At 54.1% G+C, this 22,812-nt stretch overlaps 1 protein-coding gene across 1 annotated transcript; it reads left to right on the top strand.

Annotated features, from left to right (window-relative positions):
- The first annotated feature begins 251 nt into the window (after window positions 1-251).
- On the top strand, window positions 252-21,370 carry VSX2 (visual system homeobox 2). Its single transcript, XM_061156669.1, has 5 exons — window positions 252-621; window positions 1,904-1,988; window positions 5,783-5,906; window positions 18,555-18,735; window positions 19,487-21,370. The coding sequence occupies exons 1-5, from the start codon at window positions 252-254 to the stop codon at window positions 19,810-19,812; spliced, it is 1,086 nt and encodes a 361-aa protein (XP_061012652.1). The 3' UTR covers window positions 19,813-21,370.
- The last annotated feature ends 1,442 nt before the right edge of the window (window positions 21,371-22,812 follow it).

The raw sequence follows: 22,812 nt of genomic DNA, 5'->3' as shown, positions 1-22,812 counted from the left end.
CTCAGCGCTGCCTGCAGCGGGAGCTGCCAGCTTTTTGGAATTCCTAATCGCTCTTGGCCCCAGTGATTGGCTGCTCAGCTCTGACCCCACTTGGGCTGCCGCCTGGTTGGATAAAAGGGGAATCTCCTTGGGGCTCCAGAGCATTAGACATCGCAGGGGGCACCTGGGACCAACTTCGTGAAGCGGGGAGCCAGCCGGGGGGTGGGGGGAGCACAAGACTTGCGGCCTCGGCCCCTCCAAAGAGCCAAGAGATGACCGGGAAAGCGGGGGAAGCGCTGAGCAAGCCCAAAGCCGAGACAGTGGCCAAGAGTACCTCGGGGGGCGCCCCGGCCAGGTGCACCGGGTTTGGCATTCAGGAGATCCTGGGCTTGAACAAGGAGCCCCCCAGCTCCCACCCGCGTGCTACCCTCGACGGTCTGGCCCCAGGGCACTTGCTGGCTGCCCGTTCGGTGCTCAGTCCCGCAGGAGTGGGCGGCATGGGGCTACTGGGGCCCGGGGGGCTCCCCGGCTTCTACGCACAGCCCACCTTCCTGGAAGTGCTGTCCGACCCGCAGAGCGTCCACTTACAGCCGCTGGGCAGAGCGTCGGGGCCGCTGGACACCAGCCAGACGGCCAGCTCGGGTAGGTGAGGGTGAGGCTGTGTGGCTTGCCCGACTGGGGTGAGAACGGGGAACCCCACGCCGTCGGCTCTGGCTTGCATCGCCAGGCCTGTTCCTCCGGGTGCAGAAGTTGGTGCCAGGCCGAAGGGTCGCAGCGCGGACCTGGGGTCGGCGCGCCCTGGGCTGGGGGGCCGGGAGGATGCTCCCAGCGGTGGCCGGCTTTGGGCCCCCGCGTTTCCGGCAGCCGAGCTGTCCTGTCTGCGCGTTGAACCCGGTTCTGCGGCAGCGCCCGGTTGGGGCCCCACTGGAAAAGGGGCTTAGGGTGTCGGAGCCCGTGGGGCAGGCCGGGGGTCCCCCTTCTCTGCTCCACTTGGGCCGCGGCCTTTCAGAGGAACCACGCTCCTACAGCCCGATTCCGTTCCGGGCGTGAGCGCCCGGGGAAGCCGATGCCAGCTTCGGGCCCCAGCCCTGATGTCCAAAGTTGTCTTGCCCTTCTTCCTTCTCTCCGTTCCAACCACCCACCCCGCGCTGGTCAGCTTCAGGATCATCTGGCCACCGCGGCAGCCCAAGCGGTCGGCATCCGCGATCCCACCTGAGCGCCACCGTATCCGGGATCCCGACCCTCTCGGACTGGGGGGCCACCGAACCTCCGGGCCGCTTTCCCGGCCGCACCTCTCCGTCGGCTCGGCCCTCCGCCTCTGGTTCGCGCTCTTCGATTCCCCCGATTCTCCGCTCTCGTTTTGTTTATTTTTATTAATATCTGGAGGGGCAACGAAAAGTGGCGCGCCGCAGTCTCTCCAGTCCCGAGCGGGGCCGCACGGTGCGGGCAGTGGAAAGGGGGCTGTGCCCGGGGAGCCCTTCGCTCTTCCCGGAGTCCAGCTCTCCGCGCCCCGGGATCCGCTCCGAGGGGGTGGGGGGCCACCTTCTGCACCCCAGCGCTGGGGCTGCAAGCGCAGGGGAGGGCGCCGAGCCCCGAGCACCGCCGGAGGGGGACCCTGCGACCCGGGAGGGTGTCTCGCTCCCCCGCCGTCCGCGTCCCAGGCGTGTCGGGGCCTTTGCTTCTCTTACAACGAAATCCGTCCACCACCTCCGGATTCCGGCGCCGGCCTGGGTAGAAACAGTCGCGGCTTAGGGATGGGGTCGCCCTCGACGAGGGCTTCCCGGGGAGACCGAGCAGGCCGGGAGGCTCCCCGAGGCCGCCGGGTGTGGGGCCCTCGCGGGGCTTCAGGAGCCTGATGCGCCCGGGTGCTGCGGTGCGCGCCCCCCACTCCATTCTGCCGCCTGTGCCTCCGCCCGCTTTTCAGATTCTGAAGATGTTTCCTCCAGCGACCGAAAAATGTCCAAATCGGCTTTGAACCAGACCAAGAAACGGAAGAAGCGGCGACACAGGTAAGGCCCCTGCAGCGCTTTCTGTTACCTTCGTGCTCACCCATCCCCTGCGGTCCCCAGTTCGGGGGATCGGGTCTCTCGGACCCGAATCTCGCCGGCTGTAGATCTGAGGTCCGCTGCTGTGCCGGGACGGGGAGGTCGGACCGGGAGACCAGGCGTGGTTTGGGGACATCCTCCCGGGGCCCTGGCGTCCGGCCAGGCCGGGTGAGGATTAGGAGAGGCCGCCGAGGAAGCCGCACGTTTCAGGCTTTTCTCCTGCTTCTCCGGGAGAAAGGAGAGGCCTCAAATAGGGCCAAACCCTACCCATAGAGGGGCTGGAGACACCCATATGTCATCCCCGCCTCGGCACATTCGGAGAGTCGCTCACACCCCTGGGCGGGCAGGTCGGCTCTAACCTCCCGCCGCAGCCTGTTCCTCTGCCCGTTGCCCGGTCCCCCATTCCTCCCCGCTGTCGCTGTCAGCGCCACCAACCCCCTGTCTTTCAGCTCCCATCGCTGGCCAGATCTTGAGCGCGATATCCGCATGGATGGCAAATTTGCTTTTGGCGTCTGCTCTGCTGTGATCCCTAAGCCTCAGTTTCCTTGTCTGTAAAATGGGGAGGGAGGAGTGTGTGGCCTGGATGCCCCCACCAGCCCTGGCTGGAGTGGAGTGGGCTGCATTGGAGCATACAGACTAAAAAGAGAGAGGTTATTTGGCTTTGTTTTCCTTTAAATATTTTAAAAACAGACATCACTGGCACAAAGTTAAAATTCAGTCCTGCAAAGTAATGCCCCTGCCTGAGACCCGTATTCTCTTCCGTGGCCCGCACCTCCGCTACCATTTCCTTGTGTAAATTTATCAGGAGGGTTTCAAGAAGTAAAGGCGTGAGAAACAAAAATCGATCTGACTTTCTGCGGGTGCTGCTTGCAGGCGCTGCCCTGCGCTCACCCTGGCTCTGTTTTCCCGATTCTCTTTCTGTCCCAGTGCAGGTGGGCTCCCCTCAAGGGTTCCCTCCTGCCCTACGGACATTTCCCCCTGGGGTACTCTCCTCCCCACCCCACCTCATCCTTTTCTCCCCAGTTTGTTCTCATCCTCTTTGCATACTGTCTCTGGGTGCCTGTGTGCGTTTCTCTCTTCCTTCACCCCCGGAAATGACCCCACATTTTAAATTGGCTCTTCCTGACTTCTCAGACCCCTACAGGTTTCGACTTGAATGTGGGTGAACTTTGACTTGGTTTCTTGGTGACCTCAGTTTGTTCCCTTCAGGCAGCTGTTTGTTTTTGTTTTCTTGTGTTTTATTGTGAACGGAAACGTTTTAAGTCCTGATCCTGGGTCATATTTTATATTCATCGGTTCAACAAATATTCATTAAAACGCCTCCTATGCACCCAACTCAGGCTGGTCCCAGGTTAGCAGGTTGGGGTGGGGTGGGAGGGTGTCGGTATTCCTGTCTGCCTTGGGCTGCCAGAGGGGACCACCAGCAAGGACTGGGAGGGCAGGTGGAAGTCGGGCTGACCGGCTTCTGTGCTGCTGCCCGGATTGGGGTGGGGGATTCTCCGAGCAAGGAGAGCAAAGACAGTGTTTCTGCGCAGGGGCATCTCCTGTGTGGCACTTGGAGCTGGCTGGCACACAGCCCAAAGTCCATGTTTAAGGTTCTTGACCCTCTCTCCTCACTTGATACCCTCTCCACTGGGGAAAACTTTGGGTGCTTCAGAGGGGTCCGCTAGGAGACAGGACAACTGGTCAACTGCACTAGGTTTCAGGCTATTTCTAATGTGTAAGGGGAACAGATTATTGGAGACAGGAGAATGGCTGGTGCCATTTTTAATTAGTAAAAAAAAAAAAAAAAATCTGAGCATCTCTCATTTGGGAAGTTCAGCTAAGAAACCTTGGAATCTGGTGATGAGAGATGAACATCCCTTTATCTCCCAGAAACACAGGGGGCTCGGAAGGGTTAGAGAGGGGAGTGGGGATGGAGTCTCTCCGATTTTCCTCTTCTCTCTACCTGTAAGGCTCAGACTGGTTACGGTGGGAAACTGAAGGGTCTGGTGTGCATGCGTTCAGTTACTTCAGTCATGTCTGACTCTTTGCGACCCCCAACCCCCGGACTGAGTCCGCCAGATTCTTCTGTTCATGGGATTTTCCAGGCAAGTCTGGGGATCTGAGGCATGTTTCATTTCATTTCGTTTCTTAATTCCTCTCTCTTTCTTTGTTTTTGTTTTGTTCTTTTTTCTTTTTTGGAATGAGAGCTCTCCCAAGCAGAGTCTGGCACTTGAACTACTGAATGATCTGCCATCATCTTTCTTCTTTGGCTTTGGCCAGGCCACAATAGCTGTGGGTCTCATTTTTCCCTAGTTTTGAAGAAGATGTACACGTTTTGTTTGTTTATTTTGACTGTCTGTTCAGGGGCCCTTTCAGTAAGTGGCAGGAGAGAAATAGAAAGCAGCAGATCTTCAAAATTCTGAAGAATTAACTTTCTGTATACATAAGCATTCCATTCCCCCCGAGAGAATAGGAGCAACGATTTAGAATCAAACCAGTCATTTTCCATAAAGAGCAGAATCTTTCTCTCTCACACATGCCCTGTATCATCCTCCAGGATGCCAAAGCCAACACAGGCAGGAGGAATACATGGGGTTTCCATCTGTACTTTTTCCTTGGGCTGGGTGACAGCAAGGGCTGCAGTGAGGGATTTTAACCTCCCCTTGTGCTGGTCCCAGGGTTCAAATCCCAGAGGCTCTACTTCAACCATTGTAGAAGCTGAGTCTGTAAAATCTGGACTGTATTACACCCCAGCTTGTTGAGGAAGGTGCAGGATAAAGGTCACCTAGAACTTGGTGAAATTCAGGTCTGAAAAGAGAAGAATTTATGTTGGTAAGGGGGTGTGTAGTGTATTTATTTGAGAAAGGGGGATTACGAACCCCCTAAATATCGGAGGTGGAAAACTGTCTTGTGTTGGAGCATTTCCATCTGCTAGCAGAGAGGATGTAGCTTTTACTGGACTCTTAAAGCACTTTATGTTAATAACTCAAAATAGGTTGATTTAAACGCTCTGTGGGGGTTGGGGGCTGTGTCTGTAGGCTCTCCTGAGATGGCCTGAGTGAACTGCCCCTAAATGGCGCTCCCGCTGGGTGAGTGGCTGCACCTGGGTGTGGTGGGATGATGGGAAGGTGGCCTTTGCCTTCGGAGCCCCAGAAAGGACAGAGCACCCCCACATCCCCCCCTCCCTGCCCCCAAGACTCTGAGGGCAGCTCTCCGGAGCCGGTGAGGAGGGTGAGGTGAGGGGCTGGGAGGTTCGGTTAGTTCTCCACTGTAGAAACCCTGGTGCGGCTGCTGCATTTGACCTTCCGCTGAGTCTTCGAACTCTTGAGTACAATTTAAAAGATCAACTCTCCGGTCTGTGAGGGGAGCCTGGGGCGGCAGGTCCTGCCTGGGGCTGAGGCACTTATTTACCTGGTGAGGCCTTTGTTCCATGCCTGGGAGGAGGAATAGGGCCTTTCTGCAGTTTCCTAAAACTTATGCCTTAACACCCTTCCCCCAAAGCACTTTCAGGAAGATTCCCAGTATGAAATGTCCCTGAGGGCTGAAATAGCGCCCTAACCACTAGAAGGGAGTGTGGGCCCTCAGACTGGAATGAAGAAGAGTCCAGAGGGTGTGTGGGGATGGGGGCAGGAGAGAGGGGTTGTATTCGATTGCACTGGCCCAGGCTGGGTTTGGGGGCTGTTTAGGAGCCACAGGGGAGGGCTATTGTGTCTTCTCTGGTACAAACTCTTTCCATTTTCGGGGTCCTGACTGCCTGGGTTTGCTCCCCTCAGGACAATCTTTACCTCCTACCAGCTAGAGGAGCTGGAGAAGGCATTCAATGAGGCCCACTACCCTGACGTCTATGCCCGGGAGATGCTGGCGATGAAAACGGAGCTGCCTGAAGACAGGATACAGGTAAAACAGCCCTGAGTCCCTCTCTCACACTTTCTTCACTGCCCCAGGCTCCCACACACCCCTCTCTCACCCCCCTGCTGCTTGTCTGTAATCACCTCCTCAGGCAACAGTTCATTTAAGCAGATATTAGCTGAATACCTACCATGTGAGATGGATGCTGCTGGAAGGATGGGAGACTTGGCAGACAAGACGCGGCCTGTGGCTGCAGACTGTGGGCTTCCTGAGGAGTATGGCAGACCGTGAGGGGGCATTTGTGGTTGCAGATGGAGTTCTGGGTGGACCTAGGGTTCTGAGCAGGTGTCTCCCAGGCGGTAAATGTCTCCTTCAAGGCCTGGGTGCCTGGGGGTGGAGGGGAGCTGCCTCTCCCATGAGGAAGACCTGGCCCCCTGCCTTCCCACCTACTCCCCACCACCTCCATCTACCTGAGGCTCCTTACTTCTCACAAGCCAGCAGCTGGTCCTGCCCAGGGCTTCTGCTCCTGGGCGTCTCCTGGACCAGCCGTTCCCCTCACCTCCTTACCAGAGAGTTTTGTGGAGAGCCAGCCCTGGCTGGTTGGGGCTGTCCTCAGCTGTGCTGGGCGCCAGGCCTCCTTTCAGCAGCAGCAGGATCCTCCCAAGTCCAGGACTCCCCTCGGCAGACAGGAATGGGTGGCTTAATCATTTCTCCAGGAGGAAATGCAGTCTGGTGATTCTCCAGACAGGGCCTCCATGAGGAGGAAGCAGGGCTGGGGTGGAAGAACACTTCCAGAAGATTTGAGGTTGCCGTAGCTGATTCAAGACCTTGAACCAGAGTTGCTTCTGTCGGGACACCTGAGTGGCCCAGAATAGTTGACCTGCCAAGGCTGGGAAAGGCAGGGAGAGTCCCGACTTCCTGAAACCCTTCTGCTCTGAATTTCCTCCTTCTTTGTGTCTCCAGGTGTGATGTGTTTTGGGGGGTGGGGGGGGGGAGGAGTGGGGAGGGGACAAGTCCAGTGAAGGAACCAAATAAGGTGTGTAGGTTCTTTGCACTCGCTCACTGGAGAACCAGAGAATGGGGAATGCAGTGAGAGCGGCTTTTTCAGAAGAGCCTTCCTCTCCCCTGGAAGTCTATTGGGAATTTCAGCCAATGGCTTTAGACAGTGACACTAACAATAAGCTCAATTATACATAAGCAGATTATCAGTTTGGTGCATTATCCACGGTGGCCTGGATCCATCATCCCCACCCAACTAAGTTCCAGTGGGGAAAGGCTGGATGTTGATTCTGAATCCTGTGTGTGTGTGTGTGTGTGTGTATGTGTGTGTGTGTGTGTGTGTAAGCCAAGACCCAATCCAATTCACCTGTGGTGGTAACCCCTACCTGGCCTTCATTAGGGTAGGTCCTTATAACCAGCCAGGGTTGGTGAGGTTGCCAGACTTCCCCTTTGGTTGGCCGCACATTTACACTGTTGACCAGTAGAATGGAACAGCTCCGTCTCTTGCAGTGGGTTGTCCTAAAATCTGTTTGGCCATGGTGGTGGTAGGGGTGGGTGGGAGGGTCCGAAGGCTGTGAGGAGAGCTTGCCCTCAGCTGTAATTGCATTGCTATAAACACTCAGCCCGCAGACTCTAGACTTCTTAAAATTGTCTGAGGGGTTGTCTACAGGTTGGTGTCTGAAATCACCAGCACCAGCATGGAGGATCCAAGGGTGTGGAGTACACTGATCTCCTGGACTGCAAGGACTGACAGTGGAATCTGTGGCTATGGGTGAACCAAGGCAAGGGTCTCTGTAACTCTTCCAGCACTGCCTAGTTCTTCAGCTAAATGCTGCCCACAGAAGGTGTGGGTTATCAAATGGCCCGTCCCCAAATATTTTGAAGCTTCCCAGGTGGCCTTAGTGGTAAAAGACCCTGCCTGCCAATGCAGAAGACTAAGAAACCCGACACAGATTTGGTCCCTGGGTCGGAAAGATCCCCTGGAGAAGGGCACAGCAACCCACTTCAGTATTCTTGCCAGGAGAATCCCATGGGCAGAGGAGCCTGGCGGGCTACGGTCCATAGAGTTGCACAGAGTCAGACATGACTGAAGCAACATAGCACACATGTCCAACCAAATGCTCTACTAGGTGACCTGGGAAAGGTCTTCACGTCTATTAGTGTTGACTGTCTATCAAAGCTCCAACCCACAGAGCAATTCCCATGTGTCTGGTGTTCTAACTATGGGTCGTGCACAGGAGAGGCAGGGTGGTGCAGTGGTTAGGGACCCTCACTCTGGAGTTGGACCATCCTGGCCTCACCAGGTACCAGTTGAATGACTGTGGACAGGTCACACTTCACCAGCCTGAGCCTCCATTGCGCATCTGTAAAATGGGCATGACAGTGGCAGTTGCAGCTGTGATGAAGTTGTGTGTGTCGTGTTTACCAGTGGGCCCAGCGTGGGGCCCAGCTCTTAACTGGGGCTGACCATTCCACCAATGGATGCACTTTGTGGTGGTTGTTATTTAGATGTACTTTGTTGTTGTTGTTTAGTCACGTCTGAATCTTTTGTGATCCCATGGACTGTAGCATGCCAGGCTCCCCTGTCCTCCACTAACTCTTGGAGTTTGCTCAAATTCATGTCCGTTGAGTCAGTGGTGCTATCTAACCATCTCATCCTCTGCTACCTTCTTCTCCTTTTGCCATGAAAAGAAGGAAGGCGGAAGTTATTAGAGGCTCCAAGTCTGAAGTTAGACATCCTCAGGTGGAATGGAAAGGTTAAGGGACTGGATCTTCAGTCAAGGATCCAGATCTTAGTTCTGGCTCTGACACCCACCAGGTATGGTAGAAGCCAAGTCACTTCCCGTCGCTCATCTGTAAGAGAAAGAGGGGGAATCCCTCCCGGAGAGCCGTCTCCTCAGGGTCACCTCTTTCATTCCAACTCTGGGCTGCCACTGGTGGAATGGTCAGCCCCAGGTGGGCAGATGGGCCAACCCAAGGAAGCCCCTGGATGTGTCTGAGACCGACTGTCTAATGAGAACCCAATGTAGACGTGAAAAGTCAGACATGCGCTGTGCTTAATCGCTCAGTCATGTCCGACTCTTTGCAACTCCATGGACTATAGCCCACTAGCCTCCTCTGTCCATGGGACTCTCCAGGCAAGAATACTGGAGTGGGTTGTCAAGCCCTCCTCCAGGGGATCTTCCCAACCCAGGGCTGAACTAGGGTCTGCTGCATTGCAGGCGCATTCTTTACCAGCTGAGCTACCAGGGAAGCCCAAAGTCAGACATACCGACTTCTAATCTTTGTTTCACTGCCAGCAAGCCAAGCTCTAGGCCTCAGATTACTCATTTGTAAACTAATAATAATAAAAATTCTCTAAAATTAACAAAAATATTGTTATTATTGGCATTATTAGTACATAGCATTATCCCAGATATTAAGTGATTTCCATGCCTTTTTTCATCCCTTCTTCACAATAACTAGATGAGGTAGATGCTATTCTTATCCCCTTATTTGGATGAGGTAACTGAGGCGCTGAGAGGTGAAGTAAGTGGTGGACTGGGATTTAAACCCAGTACCACTCAAGTACTGTCTCAAGAGAGCAAATGAAGGTAAAGGGAGCGCTTATCTACAGAAACTGGAATAATTAACGTCAATTGCAGTGATGAGGGGTCAGCCCCCTTAATAGTGGCTGATTTCCTTGACCTTTATGCGTTGAGGGCAAGCGCTTCCCCCCTCTATATCTCTCTAAGTTGGGGTGAAGGGATAAGTTGCACTGTTAGGGGAAGAAGAGATTTCTAGTCTTCATATCAGTTCAGTTCAGTTCAGTCACGCAGTTGTGTCCGACTCTTTGCAACCCCATGGACTGCAGCACACCAGGCCTCCCTGTCCATCACCAACTCCCGGAGTTCACCCAAACCCATGTCCATTGAGTCAGTGATGCCATCCAACCATCTCATCCTCTTTTGTCCCCTTCTTCTCCTACCTTCAATCTTTCCCAGCATCAGGGTCTTTTCAAATGAGTCAGTTCTTCGCACCAGGTGGCCAAAGTATTGGAGTTTCGGCTTCAGCAGCAGTCTTTCCAATGAATATTCAGGACTGATTTCCTTTAGGATGGACTTTGTATCAGATTCCCTGGTCGCTCAGACGGTAAAGGGGTAAAGCGTCTGCCCACAATGAGGGAGACCTTGGTTCGGTCCCCGGGTTGAGAAGATCCCCTGGAGAAGGAAATGGCAACCCACTCCAGTACTCTTGCCTAGAAAATTCCATGGATGGAGGAGCCTGGTGGGCTACAGTCAATGGGGTCGCAAAGAGTCCAAAGAGTCGGACATGACTGAGTGACTTCACTTTCACTTTCACTTTTCACTTTCATATCAGAGCCAGACACAAAGTCCTTTCTGTGTCTCTGAGAAATGCTAAGATGTGGCATTCTGGAAGCCCCCGCCAGATGTCAGCCCTGGGGAAGAGGAAATGGTTTCCAGACTGAGTTTATTTCCTCTGTGGGTCATTCATTCTCAGTATTTTGATATATTCACTTACGTGCTTACTGTATTTTTTTCTGACAGAAGTTATACTTATTTAGAATGCCTACAATACAGATGTGCAAGTGAACAGAGCCATCTCACCTCTACTCTTAGCAACCTGGTATGTTCGGAAGGATGAGGTTTGGATTCTCTGATTAGTGCTGTTTCATTCTGTCTCTTTTAACATGGTCCCTGCCCAAGGGTGGGGAAAAAAATTTTAGGGGGTTACATCCCAGAAGTTAAAAGATAACTACATGGATGAGAAAAGACTGCAGTGTGTCTCAGCCTGGGAAATGGATTAGAAACACAGGGCAGCTTTTAATTGATTGATTGCTTTTTTTACTTTATTTTTAAATTTTTTTAAAAAACTTTTGGCTGTGCTGGGTTTTTGTTGAGTCATGCAGGCCCTTCAGGGCTTCCCTGGTGGCTCAGCATTAAAGAATCTGCCTGCAATGCAGGAGATGCAGGAGACTCGGGTTCAATTCCTGGTTGGGGAAGATCCCTGGGAGGAGAGCAAGACAACCCACTCCAGTATTCATGCCTGGAGACAGAGGAGCCTGGTGGGCTACAGTCCATGGGGTTGCAAAGAGCCGGACACAACTGAAGTGACTAAGCATGCAGGCTCTTCGAGGGCTTACCCTGAGGCATGTGGGATCTTAGTTCCCCAATCATCCCTTGCATTGGAAGGCAGATTCTTAACTATTGAACCATTCGGCAAGTCCCAGGGCAGCTTTTAAAAATTACTCATGCCAGAGACTTCCCTGACGGTCCAGTGGCTAAGACTCTGTTCTCCCAAAGCAGGAGGCCTAGGTGTGATTCCTGGTCAGGGAGCTAGATCCCACATGCTGCCACTAAGAACTTGGTGCAGCCAAATAAATAAATAAATATTTAAAGTAAAATGAAATTACCTGTGCCGGCCTCCCACACCTAGCAACACTTATTTAATTGGTTTGGTGTGAAGCTGTGACATCTATGTTTTGTTTTTTTTATTTCGGGGTACACTGGGTCTTCATTGCTGCACAAGGGCTGTCTCTAGTTGTGACAAGCGGTGGCTACTCTTTTTTTTTTTCTCAAAGTTCTCAAATGCCTTTATTTTGAGAAATTAAAAAACTGAAAATATAACGTCAAGATTTCTAGACTATTGTATTGTATTTCCTTTTTTAAAATGTATTTATTTTTAATTGGAGGGTAAGTGCTTTACAATATTGTGTTGGTTTCTGCCATACATCAGCATGAATCAGCCATAGGTACACATACATCCCCTCCCTCTGGAATTTCTCTCCCACCTCCCACCCCATCCCACCCCTCCAAGGATTAGTCTTTAGTTGCCGTGAGCAGGTTTCCCATTTCGGGGGGCTTGTTGCGGAATACAGGCTCTAGGGTGCAAGGGTTTCAGTTCTTGCAGCACGTGGTCAGCAGCTGTGGTGCACAGGCGTAGTTGCTCCGCAGCATGTGGGATATTCCTGGACCAGGGATGGAACCCGTGTCCCCTGCATTGGCAGGTGGATTCTTAACCACTGGACCACCAGGGAAGCCGTATCTGTTTGTTTTTAAAGCTCTCCAGGTGACTGTTATGTAGCCAGAGTAAAAATGCTGGGACAGAGGCTCAGGAAAAGTGTCTCTGTTTTAAGTGAGTTAATATGAGTGGAAGAAAGTGGAGTAGTGGGTGACAGAGTGGAATGACCTGTCCAGGAATTCATGGATGCTCCATGGGCCTGCCAGGAAACATAGGCAGAGCTGCCCTCTAGTGGACCTCAGAGGCTATAGCAAGGCCAAGCTTCTCTGAGCCTGAAGCTGGGACTGGAAAGGGTGTGCTGAAATATGTTGTCAGAAGTGCTGAGTACGTGTGGAGTGCGAGGTCCTTAAATCATGCCAGCAACTAGCCCAGATTAATCAGCTTCCAGTCAGAGGAGAGGAGAGAAGGTAGGTGAATGTGTTGAAAACTGCCACGGGGCCGGGGCCGAAGAAGCAGGGCCTGATAGCCTAGGGCCAGACGGGAGGGCAGGGCCCTAGGGGCCAGAATGTGCAGAATATCTATTATTCATGGTGTCTCCTTTAGGGGGCGACCCTGGAGGGACCTCAGAGGGAAGAGGCCTGGGCATGTCATCGTGTGGGGCTAGAAGGCTGGGAGCTTGCAAGGACAAGAGACGCCCTGGTTAACCACAAAGGGGGCAGAGAGCTGAGAGCTTGGCTGGCTTGAAGGGTGCCCTGGACCAGAAAAGCATCCCTCTGGCAAGAAGCCCTTTCATGGCTCCGGTCCACCCATGAAGGCATGAGCTCTTGGGCCCCTATCTGCCGGTTGTGGAGGCACCAGCTGTCAACAGCCAGAGGCCTCCTCCCTGGGCGCTGTGAGCGCTGCCAGGGCCTGTGGGAGGCCCCTTCCTCCTGTGGGAGGAAGTGCACCAGGAAACCCAGGCTCTTCCTTGAGCTGGAAGACCTTCCCCGCTTTCCCTTGCCTGGGACTCCCAAGTTGGTGACCCTTGATGTCCCTTGTGAGCCCCTTCTCAGGCACTCGGAGACCTGGAAGAGGAAGGCAGGCTCTGGTCCTCGCTGGGGTCTGCACGCCGGTCCTCCTGAAGAATCCCAACCCGACTTTCTTGGGCGTAGAGCAGCGGCTTCTAGAAAGTGTGCAGTCTGGAAAGTAAGAGAGGAACTGAAGGAGTACTGTGGGTTTGCCAGAGTTAGGGGACCAAGCAGGAAACAGGGCCTAAATGAACGAATCTCAAAGGTGGGAGGTGAGAGGACCTGGCTTTATGTGAAGAGTGTCAATGAGCATTTGCTCATTTGTCCAGCACCAGGCCAATGTTTTCCAGTACTTACAACGTGCTGGGCATTTCCCATGAACTGTTCTATAGAATTTTTACAACAAACCTGCAAGGAAGTGGTATCATAAGGCAGATGAAGAATCAGAAGTTCAGAAAGGTTAAGAACCGTGTCCAAGTTCACAAAGGCAGTTGGAGGCAGAACAGGATTCTCCAATCCAGGTCTTCTAGCTTCCTCTCATAGCCAACAGCATAGGTGGTCTCTTACATTTGAGCCTCCGGGGTCTGGGGTACATTAGAAATGCAGGGAGTGTTGCAGGGGGCATCTGTTTGGCCCCTAGAGGGGAAGTCTAGTCTAGTGTTAATCACTCAGTCATGTCTGACTCTTTGTGACCCCATGGACTGTAACCCGCCTGTCTCCTCTGTCCATGGGATTCTCCAGGCAAGAATACTAGAGTGGATTGAACCATTGTCTCCTGCATTGCAGGCAGATTCTTCACTGTCTGAGCCACCAGGGAAGCCCCTAGAGGGGAAACTAGAGACTATCTGTATTAAAGTCTTACAGCCTGGAGGTTAGTTCTGTCCCCCCCACTGCACCTCCTGGGGTGGTGGTTGTTGTTATTATTTGTCAGTCCAGCCTTGCTGCAGGGCATGTGGAAGAGGCCAGAGGAGCAAGTAATGCCACTAATGAACCTGCACAGACTCCCACTGACTTTCTGTGCCTCCACTGAAATAATAATGAAAGTGAAAGTTGCTCAGTCTGTCTGACTCTTTTCAACCCCATGGACTATACCGTCCATAGAATTCTTCAGGCCAGAACACTGGAGTGGGTAGCCTTTCCCTTCTCCAGGGGATCTTCCCAACCCAGGGATTGAACCCAGGTCTCCCGCATTGCAGATGAATTCTTTACCAGCTGAGCCACAAGGGAAGCCCAAGAACACTGGAGTGGGTAGCCGATCCCTTCTCCAGGGGATCTTCCCGACCCAGGAATTGAATTGGGGTCTCCTGCATTGCAGGTGGATTCTTTACCAACTGAGCTATCAGGGAGACCAGAAGTAATAATAAGTAGCATCTACTGATGCTGGGATGAGATGAGATGAGGATGAGATGGTTGGACGGCATCACCAACTCGATGGACATGAGTCTGAGCAAGCTCCAGGAGTTGGTGATGGAGAGGGAAGCTTGGCATGCTGCAGCCCATGGGGTCACAGAGAGTTGGACATGACTGAACAACTGAACTAAGCATCTATTGAGCACCTTCTATGGGACAAACACTGGTTTTAGGCACCCTCACTTATTTCATTAATCCCCAAAACAACCCAGAAAAGTAGATATTCTTATTTTATGCTTGAAGAGACTGAAACAGAGAAGGCAAGTAACTTGCCCGAGATGACTTAGCAATTTTTGTTGCAGTTGGGAATTCCAGTTCAGGACTACTTTCAGTGCTTCTGGCAAATGTTTAAGTTCTGACCACATACTGGTTGCTTCCCGGAAAGAAAGAGAAAGGCAGATATGAAGAGTGGTTAGGGTTAATTCTAATTCCTTGTCCACTTCCCTCCAAGGCACCAATGCCACAGCTTCTCTGCCAACTGTCCTAAAGAGAAATTGTTTTGGCTGTCCAGGTTTCTTCCATAAATTGGAGCAGCATCTGGTATTCAAAGAGAGCCAGGCATTTCAGGAACCCATAACCAAGGGTCCGAATGACTCCTGGATTGAAGGACCAGCTGGCACCAACCCCCCTGGGAGTGTCTGTGGACAAAATCTGATCCACAGACCAGTTATTCATTTGTCCAAATCAGAAGACTGGGGAAAATCGTTCTGTTTACAGGTCTCAGAAATGATCTGAATCCCAAGTCGGCACCCCCTTCTTTAGTGTTCCAGTAAAGATGCCGTTTCCATCTGAGAGCCCTGCACCCCCCCACCCCCGCCCAAGCTCATGGGATCCTGGGGAAGCCAGGACAATGCATCTTTCCAGGCATCAACACTTGTGGGGGACGGGGGCACAGTGGAGGGGGGGGGCAGTTAATGAGCATCTCTGCCTTTGCTTTCTCCACAATCCCTTCTTCAGGATACCTGATTCTAAACCGTGCTGAAACACACTTCTTCCATCAGTTTGTCATCAAAACTCATTCTGGGCAAAAACCAGATGGGACTCCATTCTCTTTATTTGTCCCTCATGCATATGTGTATGTTTTGCTGTAGAAATCAGAGCTGATGGATTTGACTATGGGGAGGTGCTGCTGCTACAGAATGTTACATAACATGTAGTATATGCACCACATATTTTTTCTAAAATTCAAAACATTCTGGAGTCTGGCCCCCCGTGGGTTCCAGCGGCCTTGTTGTTCTGTAATGCACTGTATTCAAGCAGGAAGGTCATCTCCTGCCCAGGAGGCAGAGGCTTACTTAAGATTCATCAAGATAGCCTTCTCAACCCTCTGTGGTCAGACTCGGAATTCCACATTGAAATTCCATCACTAAGGGGTTCACTCTTTGCCATCTTCTCTGTCAGATGGATGAAACCAGAAGCTGCTTACACCTTTCTGTGGCTTAGCCCTTTTAGATGCTTCTCCTGTGCGAAAATGTAGCTTAAGACACGTGAGTACTTGTAGAGGACGACCCAGCGCTAAGGGGGAAGAGAGAACAGGACAGAGGACAGAGGTCTCAGACAAACCGCAGGCCTTGGGTGCTGCAGGGGGCCTGCTGGACAGATAGGCAGGGCTGCTGGGGAGAGATGTATACACGCAGAGCCAGGCCAGGTGGAGGGCCGAGTTCCTCCGAACTCCACTGCACACAGCTCTGCGCAGCCATCTAGTAGCCTTCCGGTCACATAAACCCATTCCTTGGCCAGGTTCTCTCAGTGCGGTCTGGGTCCAGACCAGGGGTAGGGGGTTGGGGGGAGGCCTTGCATCGGTTCCACAGCTTTCCAGGAGGTGCCAAACCCAGTGGTGGCAAACGTGCGGCTCACCGGGGGCGAGGCCACTGGGGGCGGGGTGGGGTGGGGGGACTGAGGAGTGGTCGTTTTCTAACGGGCGCGGGCGCGGGTCACTGTGGGGTTGGAGGGGCCGGGGGGCAGTCTGAGGCCGCATCTCTCCCATTGTCAGAAGTTATTTACAAATGAGGAAATGCCCAAACAAGGTACAAACAATCAGGGTCAACGTAAAGGTATGCACGGATCATGCGGTCTTTCCGCAAAGCGCCGGTGACGGCGGGGCTCTTTGAGGGCCGGTCTCGCGGGTGCGCGGCGCGGCGCGGCGGGGGGCCCCCTTTGCTGGATGCGGCCGGCCACGTTCCGCCGCAGACCCGGGGCCTCCGGGAGCTGCCGGGGCGCTCACTCCGCCACCTGGCGGCGGCGACGGCGGCGGCTGCGGGAACCTCAGGGGCGCACGGATTCCGCGCCCCCTACCCACTCCCCACGCCCAGGCCTCCCCGCGGCCGAGGCAGCAAAGGGTTAAGCTGTCAGCGGCGCGATGTTAAACAGGTGTCAAAGGCGCCCCATATATCTGCAGACTGAAATCAAATTCTTCGCCGTATAAAAAGATAAATTACCCAGGCGCTGCCGCGCGTCCCACTCATCACGCCAGCGCCAGACGGCAAGCAATTTTTTTTTTTTAATGTGCTAACGACCTAATCAAGCAATCAAGTCGGAGAAGATTGCAGAGTGACCGGGGCAGCCATCTGCCGGCGAGCCCCGCATTCATTTCCCGCGCCACCGCGCGTGGAGAGGGGGCCGGGAAGGGAGCTGCCGGGAGGGAGGGGAGCGGGGGAAAATCCTAAACAAATTAACACCCAATTTTCCCCGTCTAATTAGTTAAATGAGGAGTGTTTGGGGTCCCCCGGGGAGGGGGAGCGGCTCGCGGCGCGGTTAGCGCTGCTCCCCAGCATTAATTAGTGCGGGTCAATGCCGCGGATCCCGGGAGAGCAGCCGCTTTAATTTCCCGTGATATTTCAGTGCCTGAGGCCCATCGATTCAAACAGAAATTAACTTATTTTTCAATCAGCCCAGGGCTGCCCCTGGGGGTGACTCTTCTTTTGCCGCCTCCTGAATAGAGCTGGAGCAATTTTTCATCAAAAGCTGAAACCTCCGCCGCCCGGGGGGCGGGGGCGTGGGCCCAGAGGGAGGGGCGGGGACCTGGTCCAGGCGAGGGAATGGAAATCGCCCAGGAAACTAATAGATTTTTCCGAACCCGCCTCTGCCCTCCCCTCCCCCCACCCCGCCCTCTACTTCTGGGGTGCTTGGGCGTCTCACCAAACCTCCCCCCAAGGGTCAGGGCCTGTGGAGCGGCTGTGAGGGGAACACGAGGGGGCCACCGGGACCCCAGGTGCTTCCTGCGTCCACCCGTCTCCCACGGGCTGCTCACCAGCTTGAGGGACAGTGCAGCTGGCCCTTGCCCTGGCTCCTGTCAGCTGCCAGAAACGTCAGGAAAGCTGCTTGGGGGGACCAAGACATCCCCTCCTCCTCCAAGCATGGCAGGGACCTTGGGATCGTCTCCAAACACCCGGCTGGGGCGTTGCTGATAGATCCAGCGAACCCCATGCTCATCCCCACCCTGCAGCAGTCCACTTCGGGGCCAGAGAAGCGCCCCCTAGCGGTTATCGCCCACCCCAGTCTCCTAGGTCCCCACCTTCACGTGCTCTACTCTTCACACACAAAGAATTCTATCTTCCCTCCCTGACTGAGGGATGGCTGCCCAGCTCCTCCAACTGTCACTCAGGGTTAAAGTCCAAACCTGTGGAAAGTGGGTGAGCGGAGCCCCCGCAGGGCTTGCCCAGGACAGGGCAGAGAAGGGAGGCTGACTCAGGCCTCCTGGGTGTGTCTCCTGCCCGGGCTCTGGGTAGGTTCAGGCTTCCTGATACTGGATGAAATGCCTTCTGCTGCCTGAGCCCACACTCACCTCACCTGCCTGGGACTGCCCTGGCCTCTGGAGTTCTGGTATGGAGGAAGAGCCTGAACCAAAGGCACTGCTAGTTCATCCCCTGAAAAGGACTCTTTCCCTCTGCAAGTCAGGAAGCGATGCTGGAGGTGTTGAACCCTTGTATGAGAGCTATGAGGCTTAGGTTTCTCCGAGGCAAACTGAGGACCACGTGGGAACTGCCCAGCTGCAAGACCCAGTCCGGGAGGCATCCTACTGCATCACCCTAAACTGCTTTGATTGGAAAAAAAAAAAATTTGCCCATCATATTCTCACAGAACTTGTATCTCACTCTGGACACCCTGAACCAAGAGGAACCCCGGGGGACCAAGGGGTGGGTGAGCTTAAGTAAGGATGACCTTACTTGGAGAAACCAAAGTCAACAGGGAATGGGGCCACTGGCAGTCAAAGAGGTGGGGGCCCTTAACTTCAGGCAGACACGGGGGTGGGGGGGTTGGGGGGTGCTGGCCTCTGCCTCATAGAGGACGCCCCTGACCTGTTCCTCTGCACTAGCAGGTCTGGTTCCAGAACCGCAGAGCCAAGTGGAGGAAGCGGGAAAAGTGCTGGGGCCGAAGCAGCGTCATGGCCGAGTATGGACTTTATGGGGCCATGGTGCGCCACTCCATTCCCCTGCCAGAGTCCATCCTCAAGTCCGCCAAGGACGGCATCATGGACTCCTGCGCCCCGTGGCTGCTGGGTAAGAGCCCGCACTCTCCCTGGGGTCCTGCCCCTGGGGCGAGGGGAGCGGGCTCCCGAGGAGGGGTACAAAGCCCTGAAGCAAGAATGCCTGGTGGCCACAACAGCCTGGCTGGAGAGAGGCCCTCGGAAGCTGGCCTCCCAGTCTCCCTTGGAGGGGGCTCCGAGGGCAGGCTGCACCCAGGGCTGGGTGTCTGTTCCTCTGTGCCTAGGACTCTCATTCTGCGGGTTCTGTTGCTCTGTGAGGAGGGGGTGGCTATTGCCCCAGGGGATGTATCCACCTATTCCCTTGCCGGAGCTGGGGCTGTGGTGAATGAAGTAGCCCCTCTTGGGGGGCTTGGGGGCCCCGAGGTCCCTTTGACCACCATTCTGGCTTTGCCCAAAGGACTTTTTCCCCCCTAAATCTCCCCACCTGCCACGAGGACCTGAACCAGTTTGTCTTGGGGTTCAGAGATCTGGAATCCCAGAGAGGGCGGGGGTAGCAAGTGCTGTGCTGGTGAAGGGACAGACAGGCTCCCCGGGGTGGGGGGGTCCAGGAGCCCAGGGACGTGGCTTGGAGGAGCCCTCTGCCGGGCTTGGTGGTCCGCCGCAGCCTCCGCCCCCACCCCCTGGGACGCACGTGTCAGTGGTGTGTGTAGTAAGGCTTTCTGCTCGTCCTTAATTCTGGCCTCTCTCTATCTTTGCCGTTTTTTCAGTTCAAGATGGCTTTCCCAGGCGCTTTTCTAAACCCGAATACCAACAATTCTTTTTAGGGATGCACAAAAAGTCGCTGGAGGCGGCAGCCGAGTCAGGGAGGAAGCCCGAGGCGGAGCGCCAGGCGCTGCCCAAGCTCGACAAGACGGAGCCGGAGGAGCGGGGTTCCGAGCCCCCCGCTGCCATGTCCCAGGAGGAACTGAGGGAGAACAGCATCGCCGCGCTCCGCGCCAGAGCGCAGCAGCACAGCACCAAGGTGCTGGGGACTGTGTCCGGCCCCGACGGCCTGGCCCGCAGCGCCGAGGAGCCCGAGCGAGAGGAGGCCGCGGACCAAGACAGGCCGGCAGAGAGGCTGAGTCCCGCGCGGCTCGAGGACGTGGCTTAGGCCAGGGTGCGCGCAGACGCCAGAGCCCCAGGACTCTGCTCTCCTCGCGGGCCTGTGGTGTTGGGAGGTGCTCTCCCAGGCGAGGCCCCGGCCCCGCAGGCCCTCCGTGGCACCCCCCCTCCGCCTCGGGTGACTCCAGCTCGTTTGTGGTTGAGGCTTTGGGCCATGCTGAGACACCCTTACCTAGTCCTGACCTGTCCAGCACCTTCCTCATCCTCACAGCCCTGCCTCAGAAGCCTTCCTGCTGCCCCAGCCCACCCCCTCAGGCTACGTTCACTCAATTCTTCCGCTCCTCTCACTGTCTGAATCCCCCTCTGGTCTCTTGCTCCAAAGCGCCCTCCTTCCCAGCTCTATACCCACCGGTGGATTCTGTTCTGCCCAGACCCAAAGCCCTCAGCTGCAAACACTGCCACCGCGGCCCCAGGGATGAAGAACCTGCTCTCCACGCTGGTGTCTTTGAGGGCCCCAGCCCCCCAGCAGAACTCTGCTCCCCCTTCGGCAGTGTGGGTGTCCTGTCCTGCCAGGCCCCCCGGCACAATCTCTGCCTGCCCCCAACACTGGGGCCCAGATTCCAGATTATACTTGGAAAGCCTTGGCCTTGGGCCCCTCGGCCAGCCTTCATGTCATGCCCTTCATGGTCAGCATCAGGAACCCGCCTTCCACACCCAGCCTGTCCCACTGTTCCTCCCGGCAAAGATGCCCGGGTCGCAGGGGGGCGGTGTACAGTACCTGCAGTGAGGCCAGGGTGGGCCCTGCAGCCAGGGGGCACCTCTCACAGATGCTCTAGCTACTGCCCCTTTAGGAAGCCAAATCCTCCAGCTGGGACCCTTGGGTATGCGTTCTGGAACATCCTGACCTCTGATACCCTGCCTATGACCCTGACTTGCTGTGCAAGGCATCCTTCCCTTAGAGCTTCTTGCAAATTACTGGCTTGCTTGTGCCCTGCCTTGGATCCCCCCCAATCCAGCTGTAAAATGAACACACAGGAAACCACAGATCTTGACTCAACTTGATACAGGTCATTCCTGGAGTGGGCCTGGGGCTATAAATAGGCATCATGAATTGATGACAAGAAGGGTGTGAGAAAAGGCTGAAAGGAGAGAGAGGGAGGAGCCAGTGTTAGTTAGCCCAAACTATTGGCACACACACTTTCAGGCCAGGTGTGAGTGTGGAGCGTGTTCTCTAGAGTCAGGCCATGATGGTGTTGGAAGAGGGGACGGGGGTTTCTTCCTGTCTGCTGATGGGAGGACTCGTCCATACTGATGGCGTCTTTGCACCCCCAGGCCAGACACATGTCCCTCTCACTCCCATGGATTTTTCTCTATCATCCCACCCACCTTTGCCAGGAATCCCTTGCAAGAGAGAGGCCTGAGACAGTGAGTTGGGATTTTAATTCCATGTCAGAAGTTGATTTCTTATTCATTCCGTTCATGGACCTTTCCCCCAGTTCTTCCTGTCTTTGTCTCCCTTTGGTTTGAAGAGTTAGATGGTAGCCCCTGGTGTGTAAATAATGTACATAGAATCAGAAGAAAGAAACTTGATATTGAAGTGTTTGGAAATATGGAACTGTAATAACTTCTAGGTATTCAAAACCTGTGATTTCTGTGCCATTTTCTGTAAAGATACAAGTAAGAATAAAATTGATGTAAAAACAGCAGGGGAGGGATTCAGGAGTCCTCTGTGGATGAGCATAGTGTCTGTGTGTGTGTATGGGTGGTATAAAAAGTATTGGGTTGGCCAAAATGGTCTTTCAAAACCTGACCAAACATTTTGGCCTACCCAATAAATCCGTGAAGTCAAGTTTAGGTCAAAATGACTAGATTCCTATTTTTAAATTACTACTACTGTAGAGGCATGGTGGCCTGCCTTTCTCCTCTAAGCCGACATCACCATTTGTCACTGCAATATGGGACCCGCCTCCATTGCAGGCATAACTGGAATATCCCAGTCAGTGAGCCCCTAAGTTATTACCTATGACTCCTCCCTGTTCCTCACACAACAGATTACATTGACCTTTCCCTCTGGTCCTTACTTAAAGACAACCCTAGTTCCTTCACATCTCAGGTGAGGCCCACAGCCCACCTTGGCCCCCAAGAGCACTGAGACCCTTCCTTTTGTGTACACACATGCACTCGAATATCTCACCTCCAACTCAAACACTAAAACAACAATGAATGGAAAAGGCAGAGGCGTCTGCAACTGAAAATCAGATAAACGTAGGCTAAATCCCTGGAAAGGAGAAGCAGAGTAAGCAAGGGAAACAGCGAGAGGGAGAGCCCTGAGATGGCTTGCGGACACCTGTGCCCCACTGTCCGGATGATGTGTTGGGTGGAATTACAGGATGAAAGACCAGAGGGAGCAGACTTGGCTTAGAGTTGAGCTTTTGGCTCAAGAAATCTTATAGGATTGTTTCAGATTGGCTCAGATGTGCAATTGCCCCCTTGGAAGAGGTTTCCCTGGCACCCCGTCATCAAATCAGAATGACAGGGGCTGGGCGGTCCCTGCACCCCAGACTGGGCCCAGGTATAACCCCTCCACCCTGGATCCGGAGCCTGGGGGGCACACGTAGGAGATCTCTGATTTCCATGTGCTGAAGGGAATGACCAAGAGCCTGGCTTCAAATGCTGCCCACCCAGGGCTCCCCTCTTGTAAGCCTGCCCTTGAGATGCCCACCCCCCCACATTCCTCCAGATGCATTTCCTCTCATCTTTCCAGACCCTCCAGGCAGAGTCTACCACCTGTTCTCTCACATAGCACTTGAGACAGTCAGTACTCCATTATGGCATTCTATGCACTGTGCTGTCATTTTTTTTAAAGCTTCAAAAAATTTTTTATTGTGAAAAATTTAAGCCATTACAAGCCCCAAAGCACCAGAATTAAGAAGATAATTTTTTACACATAATTTTTTTACACACACTTTTCATACAATAGTGAAAAAGTGAAAGTCGCTCAGTCATGTCTGACTCTTTGTGACCCCATGGACTGTATAGTCCATGGAAT

Source organism: Dama dama, chromosome 12 (assembly GCF_033118175.1).
Source record: "Dama dama isolate Ldn47 chromosome 12, ASM3311817v1, whole genome shotgun sequence".
Taxonomy (NCBI): Eukaryota; Metazoa; Chordata; class Mammalia; order Artiodactyla; family Cervidae; genus Dama; species Dama dama.
The sequence above is the reverse complement of the archived record's forward strand: the minus strand, read 5'-3'. Positions and strand labels throughout refer to the sequence as shown.

Coding starts and splice junctions, on each gene's coding strand:
- VSX2 (XM_061156669.1), top strand. CDS start 252: ATGACCGGGAAAGCGGGGGAAGCGCTGAGCAAGCCCAAAGCCGAGACA. Junction 1,989..5,782: donor CGGAAGAAGCGGCGACACAG/GTAAGGCCCCTG, acceptor TGCTCCCCTCAG/GACAATCTTTACCTCCTACC. Junction 5,907..18,554: donor TGCCTGAAGACAGGATACAG/GTAAAACAGCCC, acceptor CTGCACTAGCAG/GTCTGGTTCCAGAACCGCAG.